Raw genomic sequence first — 16554 nt, 5'->3', positions numbered from 1 at the left:
TAATACTGCTGACTGAGCATTCAGAGCTCACTTCTCATTGACGAGCTTCAGTAGAGTCAAGAAAAAATGTCTGGCCGTGGAAAGGGAGGTAAAGGACTCGGTAAAGGAGGCGCCAAGCGTCACCGAAAAGTCCTCCGTGATAACATCCAGGGCATCACCAAGCCCGCTATCCGCCGTCTGGCTCGCCGTGGAGGTGTGAAGCGTATCTCCGGTCTGATCTACGAGGAGACCCGCGGTGTGCTCAAGGTGTTCCTGGAGAACGTGATCCGTGACGCCGTCACCTACACCGAGCACGCAAAGAGAAAGACCGTGACCGCCATGGACGTGGTTTACGCTTTGAAGAGACAGGGACGCACTCTGTACGGCTTCGGAGGCTAGACCGTATCCTGATCCACTGATATAGAACCAAAGGCTCTTATAAGAGCCACCCACATAGCCCTGAAGAGTTTCCTCCTGCCAATCCATATGCACACTAATGTCTGAGACGTAGCTTCTCGAATTTATTTATCATATATTTTCCGTAGTTCCTCTTACTCTAATTCCCTTTGTCAGTTATTAACTTATTTTTTGGTGTCTTGGTCCACAGTGTCCTCTTACCTCTTGAGTCATTTTCCCTCCCCCTACTTCCACATCAGCTGAGATTCATGCATCAATGAAGAGCACATACAAGACCTGAAAACCGTTTTACCAGCTTTATAATCTCATAAAAAAATAAATGAAGAGCTACAGTTGCCCTGAAGTGCAAACCCCAACAGTAAATCAGAAAACACCACGGCAAAACAGAAAACACTACGGCAAACCAGAAAAAAAATGGCAAAGAATACATAGAAAACCCAAACATAAAACAAAAGATATATTATATATAATTATGAAATATATAATTGTATTTGAACATGCAAAGATCCCACCTGTAACATGCATAATCTTTTGTTCCCCACCTGGCCTCATGACAAGTCCCAGTCAAATCATATTTGCATGACATGATAGAGATTATCAAGACAATATGCTCCATTCTTAGAAAAAAACTATGGCTGTTTCCGAAACGGCCTGCTACATACTACTTACTAATGTAGTAGGCAGTAGGTATTGCCTACTACATGCTGCATTTGAATTTAGTATGTAGTATGACTGTTCTGTTCGATCTGTCATGCAGCATGCTGAGCCAGACTTCGCTGGATTTCCGGTTTCGGAAAGCGGAAGTAAACAACGGCGAAGCCGATAAATAAAAAGCTTATTTAGCATCCATTTATGATTAAAAAAGTTAGGAAGTGGTTTATATGTAATTTGATAACTTTCACAGCACCCAAAAACGGATTTCGGAAAAAGAAAAAGCAGAACGAGCGCTGTGCATTATGGGAAACAGTACGCGAGGAAGACTGGTCCGATGCACACTGAGATATTTTCCCGAATCAGTAAATATCCGGGGAGTTTTGGCATACTGCAGATTTTGCTGTTGTTCACATACTACTTACTACATACTGAATTTTGGACATATCAGTACGTACTGCTAGTATAGTAGGCGATTTCGGAAACAGCCTATATGTCTGAAATCAGACCTCTGAGGTGTACGTTCTCCAGTCTTTCAGGAGTGAAGCTCATCGGTACCAGTACAATGATGTTCAAAAGCAACATATAACCGAAGTCCTACAACAGAAGTTCATAGATCACTCACTCATAAGTTAGTACCAAGCGGCAACCTCGAGCCGCAATAATTGAAGCCCATGCGAAAGTGTAAAAAAAAAGCAGTTCATCAAGTGTCAACTTGAGGCTGGCTCCGGAAGTACCGGAAACCACATACACACAAACTCAAAGAGCAGATCTTTACAGCAGAGATAAACATTTTTACAGCCTGGTTCAAAAGACAAGTGTGGTCTGGATAGCTCACCCGCTGTACATGGGGTGAATCTTTTCATAATGCAGCAATTTCAAATAAGATTAAGATTACAAGTTTTCCATAATGAGAGGCACAGCTGACTTGATTGACAGGCAGGAACCCTGTAGCAGTTGGTGAGGAGGCTCAAAGCCCGTCTCTTTACATCACACTAGCTGGACAAAAGTTAGGATGTGTTCAGCATATGGCGGCCGCCGACAGGGTGACATCACGGATACTATGTCCATTATTTATAGAGTCTATGGCTATTACATGACAGAGTGCACATATGTTCAAGGAAAAGCATCAATTAGAAACATTAGTTCATATACGACCAAAATTAAAACAGTGAAGCGATCAATCTAAACATTATCATTTGATATTTATGTTTTCAGTTAGTCCTATACTCCTCAAATCAATCAATCCAACCTTACTTTGATCTTTCTCGTTACAAAATTTGTCTGACACAGTTATTGCATATTCCACATATTTATTTCTAATTGTGTTAAAAAAAGTTAAGTGTAATATAACACATTTGAACACAAGAGTCTGCTAAATTACATTGTAACATTGTAGACTTTTTATATGTATTATTCTCCACATCTACAACAAATATAATAATATCATAATATAATGTGTTTATATGATGACTGATTTAATGCTAAATAAAAACAAAAACAAACACAGAAGTCATCTCATTATAAAGTCTGCCTATATTTAAATGAAAATAAACCTGGTGCACATGGGACTCAGAGATGAGTTATTAATAATTATATTTAGGAAGCAGATTACTTTATATTGTCTCATTTCCTAACAATGGATGTGAACAAAAATACCAGCCTTCATAAAAATCGAATGTTTGCATTTTTAAATGAATGGGTTGAGTACATCAGGCCCTGCAATTATTTGAAATTACACATCCCAGAGATAAAAATCAGTCTTCATTTCCACATAAAACAATCTCATCTGATGATAATACAAACTGGAATATTGGAATGTTTAAACCTCTGTTATTAGCCCGACCTGCTCTGATCATGTCGAAGACAAAGAGCAGCACTACAATATGAATGAACCGGTTGTAGAGCACTGTGACATTAAATTACTGCCCTTACATGTATAATCTTATTATTATTAGCTCATCACAGTCTGATGTAAGTATCATCTATTTAAACCTATTATTTGATCAGACTTTGAAGTCTAATTCAGCGGGTCAGTGTGTGAGAGGATCCGTCTGACCGCCTGAGTCGACAGCAGTGACTGTGTTATCCTCCTCCGAAATAATGTCAAATATAAGCAAAATGAAACAAAGCACTACAAACATTTCTATATAACTATGTCCCTAGATGTCTCATCTAACTGCAGGACCCACTTATTATTAAATAAAAAACATGTGTATGCACTTGAGGAGACGAAATGTGAAGATAAATCAATGCGTGTTGTATAAAGTGATCGTGTATTACAGAGGTTTGGAGCCTTCAGTTATCAAATACATGAATCCTCATATCCTAACAAGAGCTATAACTAAAGCAGAGACACCTGTCTAACGAATTCAATAAGTATTTTTGTTTAAAATTTTTCCCTCGCTGAGTTTTGTCTCTAAAATGTTGAAGAGAAAACACAAAGTGTCGCCAGAATCCAGGCGGGAAGACGAGGGTCAGTCCGGGCTGAGTCTCCACGGTTCTCATGCGCTCTATAATGCTCGCGCTCAGCCGGTCTACACTCACTCCCAGTGAATCTCTCTGACTCTACCAGTAGAATTCTGTATCTACGAGAACAACTAAAGAACTATGGCAGAAGAAGCTCCAGCAGCAGCTCCGGCGAAGGCCCCAGCAAAGTCTCCCAAGAAGAAAACCGCAGCCCGTCCCAAGAAGGATGGACCCACCATCCCGAAGCTCATTGTTGCGGCCGTGGCTGACTCCAAGGAACGCAAAGGGACATCTCTGTCCGCCATCAAGAAGGTCCTCGCCGTCAAAGGTGTCGATGTGGGCAAGGCCAATAAGCGTATCAACACAGCCGTGACCAAACTGGTGACAAAGGGTGTTCTGTCCCAGACTAAGGGCACAGGAGCCTCTGGATCATTCAAGCTTACTAAGAAGGAGCCTAAAGCCCCCAAGCCCAAGAAGGTGGTGAAGAAAGCCCCCGTCAAGGCTAAGAAGCCAGCCGCAAAGAAAGCTACACCCAAGAAGAAGGCAGCCGTCAAGAAGGTGGCCGCTAAGAAGGCAACACCCAAGAAGGCAGCAGCCAAGAAGGCTCCGGTCAAGAAAGCAGCAGCTAAGAAGCCTGCAGCCAAGAAGAGTCCAGCAAAGAAGGCAGCACCCAAGAAAGTAGCAGCCAAGAAGCCCGCAGCTAAGAAAGCTCCAGCAAAGAAGGCTGCAGCCAAGAAGACCAAGAAGTAAATCACTTCTACTCCTGTCTGCCTGGCATTCAGTGCACCAAAGGCTCTTTTAAGAGCCACCACCTCCAAACCAGAGAGCCTGTCCTACATGCTGCATCCACACTGTTACATGACTGTATGTTTACATGTATCATTTGTAGGTGTCAGATATATCCTAACTTAAATTCAGCCATGGGTGAGCTACAACACTCATTGTATGCTCATGGACAGAATGAGGTCATACAGTAACTACTAGGAAGTCCAGCATTATTTCTATGTCTTATACAATTATTGAGGATGCCTTCTGTGCTTCATGCCGTCTAAATAATAACATCAATGAACAACTTGGCATACAAACAACATACAAAAAAGCAATTTTTGAATCTGGTAAATGTAATCCAAGTACAATATCATTGTATTTCCCACATGGTATGGTATTCATTATTTGGAGCCCCTTCATACTAAACTTAACTTAAGTGAACTAAATTGATAAATATATATATATATATATATATATATTAATCCGGGCATCATTTTAAACAATTCAGAAATTTTATGAACGCTGTATTGGGGCATCATGTATGAATCAACTCCAGTTTTAGTTGTTGATGGATGTAAAAATCTTCTACTCTGTAGGAAATATGTTCAGTAGAACTTAAGAAATATGAGGCAAGAAAGCTTTGAAGAATTCAATGACAGCTATGGGCTAGAGCAGGGGTGTCCAACATTTTTTCAAAGAGGGCCACATATGATGTTGTCAGAATACCTCAGGGCCAGTGGCTCCTACTGAGACCTGGGAATCATAAAAGTTATATATGAAATATCTATTTAATAACAATTATTATAAATGTTTTCTCAATGAAACAGTAACTAGGAAGTACCATGTAAAGATTAGCAAACGTTATCTTCTGGGGGAAATTTTTTTTCATTAGGGTCGAGCAATGTGGGAAAAAATATTGTATCATTATTTTCCTATGGCAGAATTTCATCACACTTCTTTTTCATGTTGTTTTTAAGACTGTTCTGACCAGCAGACAACATTTTATAACAAATTAATTATCTTCCTGAGTTCTGAACATTTTTTATTCACCTAATTTGGCCTTTTCTGTACAATTTCATAATTTTGATCTTGTCTTGTGTCCTCTTTTGTGTCTTCTGAACTTTTAGTGTTCATCAAGAACATTTTCACATCATGATGAAAACATTAATTTGAAAACCTGTCAGCTTTAAGAGTTCTTGTGTTTCTTCTTTATTGGCGTCTTGCAGAATCCCCAGTGCTTTGGCTTTTATACAAGTAGTCCATGAAGCTTTTTGAGACGTTTCTGGATTGACTTTAGTTTTGTTTGTGCGCTTGAAAGAAACTGCAAATGTACAGATGATTCAGAATGTGATTAAGTTATGTGCTATAAATAACACAATTTAAGATGGAAGCTTGGGGCCATAAATAAATGGACCTCGGGCCGCAATTGGCCCCCGGGCCATACTTTGGACATGCCTTGGCTAGAGCTAAATGCTGCTAAGATAATACCTCAGGGTAATCTCAACATGTTCTTCAATCTCATAATAACAATACATATTAATTCATCAATCAGCAAAATTTAAGTTATATAAATACGCTTGTGTGTGATGTATGTGTCACTTTGCGCTGTCTGTGCCTTAATGTGCAAAACACATCAGAAATAAAAAGAAAAAATAGCCACATTAACTGTGACAGGACTGTGCTGATTGAAGAGCACTGTCTGGATGGTAGGGTTGTGTTTTTTTGATGTGTTTTGCAATTCAGGGCCACTAAAAAATATATATTTATATCCAGTATTAAGAGCCAAACACCGACTGAATGATTTTAAACTAGTTATTTAATGGTTTGGTGGAGAGACTTCAATACCCACATTTTTTGGATTAATTCATCACAATAAAATGCATACAAATTGTTTTATATAAGAATCGTAACAAATAAATAAGTTACATGTACATTTGACGGGAAGATAAATAATTTAATAAATCCTATAACAATTAAAAAGTAAAACTCATGCTCAGCCTAATTAAATATTTTACTCAATAAAAATGGATCAATGACATTGTGAATAAATCATTTAATACATATATTGATCCATTTTTATTTGTATAAATACTATATTTTTATATTCGTTTTTCTGTTTTTTCTGTGGGCGCTAATACCCATTTATTAAATGTTCTTTTTTTTTTTGTATTTACAGGTCGATTACTGCCCCAAGATGTTGATTGTTGATTTAAAGATGTTACTCATGAACAAAAAAAAGAGCAAACGGCCTTTGTGTGATGTCTACTGAAATAATAGAACTTTTATTAATACATTATCTGATTTAAATCAAAGGTCGCCACTCGGCTCTCACAGTTTTATTTAAATGGGGAACACAACTTAATTTTCCATTTTGATAATTGCATTCTGGAAATATTAATAATAATATTATTATTATATTAATGAAATACTAGGAAAAATAAATCCCGCTATTTTTAACAAAAGGAAATTTGAGTCTGCATAAAAAAATCAGCTGCTTCAGCTGTTAGTAATAAAAAAGTTTAATCTATAAATTATTGCCTTTACACTAGGCTATAAAAAATAAAACGATATTTAATAAAATAACAAGATTTATAACTATAGAGTAGGCTTTTGAAATCACTTTTCTTATATTTCCTCTAGTATTATCTTTTCTTTCTCTTTGTTCTCCAGCTGCTTTATGTGACCGTTACAGTTTGAATTTCTTTGTCCAATAGCTGATGAGGGAAAGCGCGCGCGGGACAGTCTGGACCAATCAGCAACGACCCCGCTCCGGCTTTCCCCTATAAAGCCGCCGCTGACTACCACTCCGCATCACTTCTTTCTAACCCAGAAGAAGACTCTCTGTCGTTATGGCCAGAACCAAGCAGACCGCCCGTAAGTCCACCGGAGGCAAAGCCCCCAGGAAGCAACTGGCCACAAAGGCCGCCCGCAAGAGCGCCCCGGCCACCGGCGGAGTGAAGAAGCCCCATCGTTACAGGCCCGGGACCGTGGCTCTGAGAGAGATCCGTCGCTACCAGAAGTCCACCGAGCTGCTCATCCGCAAGCTGCCCTTCCAGCGCCTGGTCCGTGAGATTGCTCAGGACTTCAAGACCGACCTGCGCTTCCAGAGCTCCGCCGTCATGGCTTTGCAGGAGGCCAGCGAGGCTTACCTGGTGGGGCTGTTCGAGGACACCAACCTGTGCGCCATCCACGCCAAGAGGGTCACCATCATGCCCAAAGACATCCAGCTGGCACGCCGCATCCGTGGAGAGAGAGCTTAGTCTGACCCTTTCGTACTGAACACCCAACCCAAAGGCTCTTTTAAGAGCCACCTAAGCACACTGTCTGAGCAAATACTCCTACAGAATACTAGGAGATAGAATATGAATGAGTCTGATGTGACAATCCTTGATAAAATAAAATGTAAGGTTATTTAATTGTTGATTCTTGAACATGAAAGTCCTATGTTGTATCCATGACTTGATATTGAATGAGATCTAACATGTGAAGGCAATCATACTGATAGAAATGAGTGACAGTACTCTGTACAACTGAGTAATGCTCATGAAAATGAAAACATCCAATATTTAAAAATACACAAACCTTATAAGCTTGTTTTCAACCACTGTAAGAGTTACGTCCACATGAAATTACTTATAGAACATAACAGCCTTTTCAAGTGCTTATTCCTTAAAATTCCACCAAATGTCGCTCTATTTTTAAGTACCCGCCCTTCTCAGCTTTCTTCTTCTTCACAGGAAGTTAGTGAAACAATCTGAATCCAGACATTTAAAGTCTGTCTGATTGATTGGTGAAAATTTCCAAAGTAAGCACATTGTTTTTCATTTTATATGAAGTAATGAATCACTGAACAGATGTATGTATCTTTATACAGATAAAAAGCCTTGCATGAATCAGATGATTTCCTAAAACAAGCATTACCACACAGTTTGTATGTTGCTGTATGGTGAAGGTACTGAAGTAAAACTAATCACGTTAAAATTGAGTAAAATATATGATTATAATGAAGGATTAAAAGACATATACATATATATAAAATACATTTAAAAAATCATTATTAAATGTATAATATTAATTGATTCTTATTACTTCTACAGTCTTGAGAGAGACAGGCAGTTTGTGGAAGTTGACTGATAGAGCTTCAGGTCTGCTCCACAGAGCTCAGCAGCAGCACCTGCCCTGTTTCTGACAGTTCAGCACCTTGGACAGCGACAGCTACACACAGGATAATCTACCTATACTCACCTGGAAACGAAACTGTGGCTGTTTTCGAAACGGCCTGCTACATACTATCTACAAATGTTGTATACAGTAGGTACTGCCTACTACATACTGCGTTTTAATTTATTATGTAGTATGTCTCTTCTGTTGGATCTGAGCCAGACGTCACTGAATTTCTGGTTTCGGAAAGCGGAAGTCAATAAAGGCCAAGCTGATAGCGAAACTGCTTCGTTAGCATCCACTTATGATTCAAAAAGTTAGGAAGTGGTCTATATATAATATATATATAAATCTGAGTTCCCCTCTTAAAAAAAAAGAGGAAAAAAGAAAAAGCGCTGTGCATTGTTGGAAACATGTGGGAAACATTACGCGAGGCATCGGTCTGATGCATACTGTGAAATTTTCCTGTCAGTATGACATCCGGGTAGTTTTGGCATACTGCAGATTTTGTTCTTGTTCACATACAATTTACTACATACAGAATTTTTGCCAAATCAGTATGTACTGCTAGTATAGTAGGCAGTTTTGAAAACAGCCTGTATCTCACTATAGGTGCTTAACGGTAGAACCACAGGCACACACTGTGGTCCCAAAAGAAGGCTGCTATAGCAGCTATTAACACAGCTGAGGACTTTTGGCAGATGGGCCTTCAAGCAAAGAGTTTATGTTTATTTATTCTTTTTTTTTTTTTTTTTTCTCTTGTCTGCATATATATTTCTGGTTTGTGTCATGTTTGTTTATTTATTCTTGTTGGACAGCAATACTACTACTAATAATAATAATGATATTATTATTATTATTATTATTATTATTGTTGTTGTTTTTGTTATTGTTTTTGTTATTATTTTATTAGTGTTACAAAATTATCCTTATTCTTATTCTTACTCTTTCTCTTCATATTATGATAAATGATCATACTTATAATAATATTCATAATACATTTGAATATGTAAAAGTATGTTTGTGGTGAGATACAGTAAACTCAGTTTCAAAAAAAAAATCTGTAAATTAAGATTATGAGAATGTGTAACATTAACTAGAACGGGTATTGTTGTCTTAGATCAGGATATAAGGAAAGCCATCGTTAACAAGGAAGCTGTATTAGGGGTTTTCCTAGGCATAGAAAAAGCATATGACTCCATGTGGAGGGAGGGTGAATTCAACTCCATGATGCAGGTATTTATGGTACATTGTTCTTTTGGATTAAGGATTTTCTTAATCTTAGGTCAAATCAGGTAAGACTATGGAGTTACATCAGAAAGTGTAGGTATTGAAAATGGCACGCCACAAGGCTCAGTGATTAGTCCTGTCCTTTTTAACATCATGATAAAGACATCTTTCAAAATATCCAGAAAGGATTTGGGAAGTCCCTGTTCACAGATGATGGCGCCCTCTGGAGGAGACGAAAGAACATCAGTCTGGCTTTGGATCAGGTTATTCAGTATGCAAATAAGTGGGGATTTAAAATCTCTTCATCAAAGAGTAAATTTATGTTTTTTGGTTTAAGGAGGAAGATTCCGGCTTTAAATCTTTCTATGTATGGATGGCGTTTAGAAAGGGTAAAGATTTTTTAAATTTTTGGGGATGTGGTTAGATGAAAAGCTAACAGGAGGACTGAAATTGAAAAAAAAAATTTAAATATGAGGAAGTAAATAACGTCCTTCGGAGCTTAGCAGGAAGTGACTGGGGAGCTGAGAGAGGCAATTTGGCAATTATTTATAAAGCCATGATAAGATCAGTGTTAGACTATGGATGTGTAGTATTTGGAGCAGCCTCAAAGACTGTTCTTGACAAGTTGGATCGAATCCAGGCTAAGGCTCTCAGAATTTGTTGTGGAGCTTTCAGAACAACACCTATTCCAGCCTTACTGGTTGAAATGAAGGAGTCTCCCTTAAGACTCAGAAGAGATAAGCTGGGGCTCAGTTATTGGTTCAAATTTTGCACCTCTAAACACAGTCTTGCAGCAGAATGGCTTTTGGAGGATTATTGAGAATTGGTAGGTAACAAAAATAAGTCATCAAATAAAACAACTTGCAGTAAGCATTGGGATTGAGAAAGAAAGGGCTATCAGACTTTCATAGTCTCCTTTTCATATGTGGCTTCTTCCTGAACCTGTTGTTCATGTATCTCTGCTTGGTCAGTTGAAAGAAAGTAGTCATCTAAGTAGTGGGGTTAACAACTGTGTAAATAGTTTTCAGAAATAGTTTATACAGATGGATCTATGGATCCAGTCTCTGGAAAATCTGGGTTTGGGATGTAATCTTGGGATCCAAGAGAGCATCCACATTTCTGAGAAATCTTAATTTTTTCAGCCGAAATGTTGAACATTATCTGGGCTATGCGGTGGGTAGAGGAGGTCAAACTGTTTACAAGCATAATATGTTTGGATTCAGCAGCTGCTCTATTGGATCTCATGGGACATCGACAAAATAGCTGATAGATTGGCAGAAGACTCTCTGTGAAAAGATTCTGTGGAGTTTGATGTTTTGATGGGAAATGTGAATAGTTTAATAATTGTAAAGAAAAACTAGAGCTACAGTGGCAAAAAGAATGGACAGAAGAAAAAAGCTGTCATTATTTATTTGTACAGCAATCAGTTAAAAAGAAGATGATGTGGTTAAAAACTGGGTGAAGAGATGAAGTGATTCTTACTTAGAGGCTCAAACGTGGGCACTGTGGTTTAGCCAACTATCCTAGAGTGATAGGGAAAGACTCAGAGGTGATCCCCTGGATGTTATCACAGAGGAATTTCGCGGACGCTTAGTGCCTCCTTTACAGAGTCCCTGTCCTCCCTTTCCGCGCCCAGACATATTTATCAATCAAAGTGGTTCAGTTGAAGTGTGAAGTTTTAAAGGCAAGGAGATTATTGGACCTGGTTGGATAGTTCAGGGTTTGTTCACCCTTTTCTCTCCATAGATGGATCTCAGCTTTCGCGGAAGGAGCTGGAGGGGGGCAAAGGACTCAAAAGGCAGGAGGACACAGTGGACAATGGCACCAAAAGAAAGTTTACGGAAATAAAGAAAAGAAAGAAAGAGGAACTAAGAAAAATGAATTAAAATATTCTAAAGAAAAAGAAGAGAAAAATGAACTAAAGAAAAATAAAGGTTCAGGGTGTTTTTACTCTTTTCTGTGCATTGTTGATCTGTGGTAGAAGGAGGAGGAGGGAGGCAGACGACTCAAGAGGTTACAGGATACTGTGGACCAAGGCACCAAAATAAATGCATAAAGAAATAAAGAAGTAGAGTAAGACAGTATGTGTGTTAGTGTAAGTGTGTTTCATGTATTAAGTGTACTGTGTATGTGTAGGTCCATGAGGTGTGGTATGAGCTCAGGCAGCAATGGAGGCCTACAATTGTCTCATTATTTGTAAGTCTTTCTGATTTGTTGTCTTAAATGTAAATTTGTCTTGGCTTTGGTAAAAGTGTTTTAATGTAATTTTGTTTTATAAAATGTAAAAATGTTCTCCAAAATGTAAATTTGTCTCCAACTTTGTAAGTGTTTTATCTTTTGTAAATTTCCATTGCACTTCACAGCTCCCGAACTTTTGATCACTATTGTCATGAAGAGATGTCTCAGCATAAACAATAATGGCCAGTTTTCTTCTTATGAGGACATTGATAATGCCGTAATAACACCGTCTGTTTTGAAGAACATGGGTTGAAGCTGCAAAGAGGGCTACATTTTGGGATACCAGGCTGCTTTAAAGGGGGAAAAGTAAATGCTGTGATAGTTTTGGATACCGCAGTGAGCCATGATGCCTGCTTGAGCTTCAAGTTCTGAAATGGCATTGAAAATAATCAGTCTGGATAAATCTTTTTGTTTGTTGACACATCTTTAAGAGGTTGAATACAGCTCTACAAGTATCTGCTTGTACATTAGGGGGGGTGGGAGGGAGCTCACTGTGAAGCACAGGGATATCCACCACAATTAAATGGAACAGCACTACCAGGTGAAATTAATGTCACAATGCAAGACAATATGGTGTTAAAACACCACTGACTGTTTCGCTGTATCTTCATTAACAATTTAGGATCAGGGAATGATCTCTTCAAATAGAAATGGGTGGTCCTTAAAAGGACCGTTGTGTTGTTTCTGTCAGACAGTTGGTTTACTTGGAGCTGGTGTACTTGGTCACAGCCTTTGTGCCCTCAGACACGGCGTGCTTGGCCAGCTCTCCGGGCAGCAGCAGGCGGACGGCGGTCTGGATCTCCCTGGAGGTGATGGTAGAGCGCTTGTTGTAATGAGCCAGACGAGAGGCTTCACCAGCGATGCGCTCAAAGATATCACTCACAAACGAGTTCATGATGCCCATGGCCTTAGAGGAGATCCCGGTGTCAGGGTGGACCTGCTTCAGGACCTTGTAGACGTAGATGGCATAGCTCTCCTTCCTTGTCCTCCTCCTCTTCTTGCCGGTCTTGGTGGACTTGGAGACGGCTTTCTTGGAGCCCTTCTTGGGTGCTTTCACTGGATCAGGCATGGTTTTGTATGTGATGATACAGGGTAGCATTACGTGTACGTGGGGGCTATATTTGTAAGCCGCCGATGCTAATAGTACTGTACCATCCCACGTACACGATTGGCTACATGGAGATCACTGCTGAGCATGCGCGATAAAGAGAGGGGGGGTCTCCTGAATGGGGAGAAAAATATTTGCCTCCGTTTCTTTCGTTTGGTGTGAAACCCTCCTGATCTCTCACTTATCAAACATCATTATATGACCAGATATTCTATGTCGCAGTTTAAAATAACTTAAATTCTGTATTTATGTATTGTGCCTTCTTGTCCCCCCATAAAACCTTGACACCAGGAGCGATTTCACAGACCTCTCTTGAAGGATTCTGTCATTTCTGAAATATATATGATGGGGATTTTTCACAGTTTGAACATCCTATGAGCGTCTGTTCCGTATCTGTAAAAGAGGCTAGATACAACCTGGACCATATGAACACATACAAATAGGATGTCATGAAGCCCAGTTTTGATGCATGACTCTGGTTGCTATGACATTTTTTTCACATTTACCAAACTGGCTGTAAAAAATTACCATGTTTTCTCATTTGATGCCCCAAAGAGAAAAATGGAGTTGGAGTGAGAGCATCTTTCTGCTTGTAGAAGATTTCAGAATGAGTCAGTGGCTGCTTTCTCAAAAGTGGTAGAAAGCCCCAATCTGATATCTTACATTTTCAGATGCGTGGTGTCAACTACTGATTATGAACAAATTGAAAGTCCTTCAGACAGAAAAGGAATGTACCAATGATTTTCAAAATAAAAGACGTCTGTAACAAAAAAAATGTGCAACAGCAAGGTAATTAATATGTATCTGACGTTAACAACTATATTATATATATACAATATTTTGATTCAGACTAATACGGCGCATCAAAGCCAACTCTCACGATTTAAGATGCAGTTGGTAGGAATGGTGAATGGTGGTTTTGTGCAGGGTTTGGAAAAAAGTCATAATGCCCATTGGTGCTCATCAGTAATTGAAGTAATTTGAGATCATGGCAAAATCTCTGTGTTTTCTGCCTTTGTATCAAGCAATGTTGAGATTCCCCTCGTTCATGTTATCACGGACCAATCAGAGCTACTCTCCGACCCTGTGTCCTGCTTGGTCGAGGGGCGGCCCCTACTACGTCGTCCTGATGGTCTGTGAAGCCACTGCTTCCTCATAGAACGTGCACGAGAAGTAGGGGAAATCTGGTGTTGACATTCGAAATCTCTCTCCGAACTAATGTTAATATCACTACTACCAACAGCAGCTTTAATCAAATGAAGTGAGGTGGGCATTGAACACATCACAAATTAGTTCCATTAATTTTGAATGTGCAACTTGCAACATCTGATCAGAACTTGCATTCACTCATGTCTTTACATGTAAATTGGTCACACGGGGGATTTGATTCAGGTTTGGTGTGAACCATAGACTGCATTAATAATGGACGTAGTATCCTTAATTGTCTATAGAAGCACACACCGGAGAGGGTTTTTACCTGACAACAGACTGCACTTTATCACGTCACACATCTACATCTCTGAATTCACTAAAAGACTCCATGTTTGCAGATATGCCTTCATTTGATATTCTTATATATACATCGTTCCTTAAGGGGACACCTCTACACCTCTGAGTAGTTTCTCAGCATATCTTCACTTAATGTTTCCTTGTGTCTCTTTTGGCCTCAAGATGCCATCTTACTAAAAGTGTTTTAATAGTAAGAGTTGATCTGTCTTGTATGGTGAAGTCCTGTTTTTGCTGCTCACCTTGTTAAAAAGCTACTTGGTTAAAGTCATATTTAAAGGTTAAACAATATATTTGAACTATTAATTACATGAGGGTTCCAACTATAATTGAACAAATAACCAGCTATGAATAACATGAGATGGGTTTGATCAAATAAAGAAAATCAAAATTAGCCCTTATGTCTTTTAACAAGCGTTAAAAAAGTGTGAACGGCTGAGAGAGGTGAAGAGGAACACATATTAAGTCATGCAAATGAAGACTGTTCAAAAGAAGCGATGATCAGGGATAAACCTCCTAAAACAACCACATAACAGAATCCAAATAAACTGCAGATTTTACTGTTAATACAAAAAAGGAGTATGAACAAAAGGAGGGGGAGGGGGTTTATGTCAGTGGACACACTGTCTTCCTTCAGGTCCGCAGTTCTCCTTCAAATAGTGGTGACTTCGGAACGTAAAGTGATACGTTGTTGAGGAAGCAAAGTCACAGAATCGAAAATGTCTGGCCGTGGAAAGGGAGGTAAAGGACTCGGTAAAGGAGGCGCCAAGCGTCACCGTAAAGTTCTCCGTGATAACATCCAGGGCATCACCAAGCCCGCCATTCGCCGTCTGGCTCGCCGTGGTGGAGTGAAGCGTATCTCCGGTCTGATCTATGAGGAGACCCGCGGTGTGCTCAAGGTGTTCCTGGAGAACGTGATCCGTGACGCCGTCACCTACACCGAGCACGCCAAGAGGAAGACCGTGACCGCCATGGACGTGGTGTACGCTCTGAAGAGACAGGGCCGCACTCTGTACGGCTTCGGAGGCTAGAACTGATCCTGACCCACTGATACTGAACCAAAGGCTCTTTTAAGAGCCACCCACTTGGAACCAAAGAGATATTCCTCTTCCACTCTTGTAATTGTCATATTCAATGTTGACATTAACGTATCATGCGCTATTATCATGACTCAGAGGGGTATAACAATGTTGGCTCATAACCAACCAAGATACTGTGCTGAGGATATCCTGCTCCATATAGGGGTTCATTTTAATGTTTAAATACATTTAAAAAAATAATCACTACAATGCAAGGACAGTTTTCACAATGTCTTCTAACCCTTTGAGGTAGAAGACATACATTTCAGGTACATTTGTGCAAGGTAAAATAAAAATTATCATAAATAAACTCAACTATAATAAAGATGTTGCAATACATGAACATTTTGAATCCTAAAAAGCAAAACAAAAATGCATCACACCAACATTTATGCAATGACTACTAGTCGAAAGTTGCATTTTATCATTTACAAATAGTGATTTTTTTTTTTTAAGTCATCATAGGTTCAGGCAGGTGGCTATCATACATGAGCGGACTTGGCCTAATGGTGAAGTTGCGTGCCCATTAGGTGGTTGGCCTGGGTTCTAATCCAGCCTGTGGCCTCTGTCCCGCATGTCATTCCCCCACTCTCTCAGTTTCCTACACTATCCACTGTCCTCTCTTCTATAAAATAAAGTTGTAAAAGCCCCCCAAAAAGATAACTTATAAAAAAAACATACATGAGACTGGTTCTGCTCGAGGTATCTGCCTGTTAAAAGGAAGTTTTTCCTTGCTGCTGTAACTAGCTAAATACTGCAAGGTGCACTGATCATGATAGATTAAGATGAGACAAGACTGAGTCTTATCCTGTCTTGGTGTTGGTGTTTATAATATAACAGTACAGTCTGATCTGCTATGTCTAAAAAAGCATAGACGAGATAATGTTTATTGTGATTTGGCACAATATAAATAAGATTGATTGATTTATATTGTGTTAACCTGCTGTT

The 16554-nt window shown here is 39.3% G+C and overlaps 3 protein-coding genes across 3 annotated transcripts; 2 read left to right on the top strand and 1 right to left on the bottom strand.

Moving 5' to 3' along the window:
* Positions 1-47: 47 nt before the first annotated feature.
* LOC117812725 lies at positions 48-15611 on the top strand. The gene is made up of 4 exons (XM_034683635.1): positions 48-373; positions 3665-4262; positions 7115-7462; positions 15228-15611. Exons 1-4 carry the CDS (start codon positions 67-69, stop codon positions 15556-15558), a joined length of 1584 nt encoding a protein of 527 aa, XP_034539526.1. The 5' UTR covers positions 48-66; the 3' UTR covers positions 15559-15611.
* On the top strand, positions 3609-4304 carry LOC117812420 (histone H1-like). The gene has a single exon (XM_034683164.1). The coding sequence runs from the start codon at positions 3658-3660 to the stop codon at positions 4264-4266; it is 609 nt and encodes a 202-aa protein (XP_034539055.1). The 5' UTR covers positions 3609-3657; the 3' UTR covers positions 4267-4304.
* Positions 12386-12994, bottom strand: LOC117812433 (histone H2B 1/2-like). The gene has a single exon (XM_034683179.1). It carries the CDS (start codon positions 12980-12982, stop codon positions 12614-12616), a length of 369 nt encoding a protein of 122 aa, XP_034539070.1. The 5' UTR covers positions 12983-12994; the 3' UTR covers positions 12386-12613.
* Positions 15612-16554: the final 943 nt, after the last annotated feature.

This window comes from Notolabrus celidotus, chromosome 5 (assembly GCF_009762535.1).
Source record: "Notolabrus celidotus isolate fNotCel1 chromosome 5, fNotCel1.pri, whole genome shotgun sequence".
NCBI lineage: Eukaryota > Metazoa > Chordata > Actinopteri > Labriformes > Labridae > Notolabrus > Notolabrus celidotus.
The sequence above is the reverse complement of the archived record's forward strand: the minus strand, read 5'-3'. Positions and strand labels throughout refer to the sequence as shown.

Excerpts from the sequence above, each read along its gene's own strand:
- LOC117812725 (XM_034683635.1), top strand. The coding sequence starts at position 67 with ATGTCTGGCCGTGGAAAGGGAGGTAAAGGACTCGGTAAAGGAGGCGCC. Across the intron at positions 374-3,664 it reads CACTCTGTACGGCTTCGGAG|AAGAAGCTCCAGCAGCAGCT; the intron begins GCTAGACCGTAT and ends GAACTATGGCAG. Across the intron at positions 4,263-7,114 it reads GCAGCCAAGAAGACCAAGAA|AAGAAGACTCTCTGTCGTTA; the intron begins GTAAATCACTTC and ends TTTCTAACCCAG.
- LOC117812420 (XM_034683164.1), top strand. The coding sequence starts at position 3,658 with ATGGCAGAAGAAGCTCCAGCAGCAGCTCCGGCGAAGGCCCCAGCAAAG.
- LOC117812433 (XM_034683179.1), bottom strand. The coding sequence starts at position 12,982 with ATGCCTGATCCAGTGAAAGCACCCAAGAAGGGCTCCAAGAAAGCCGTC.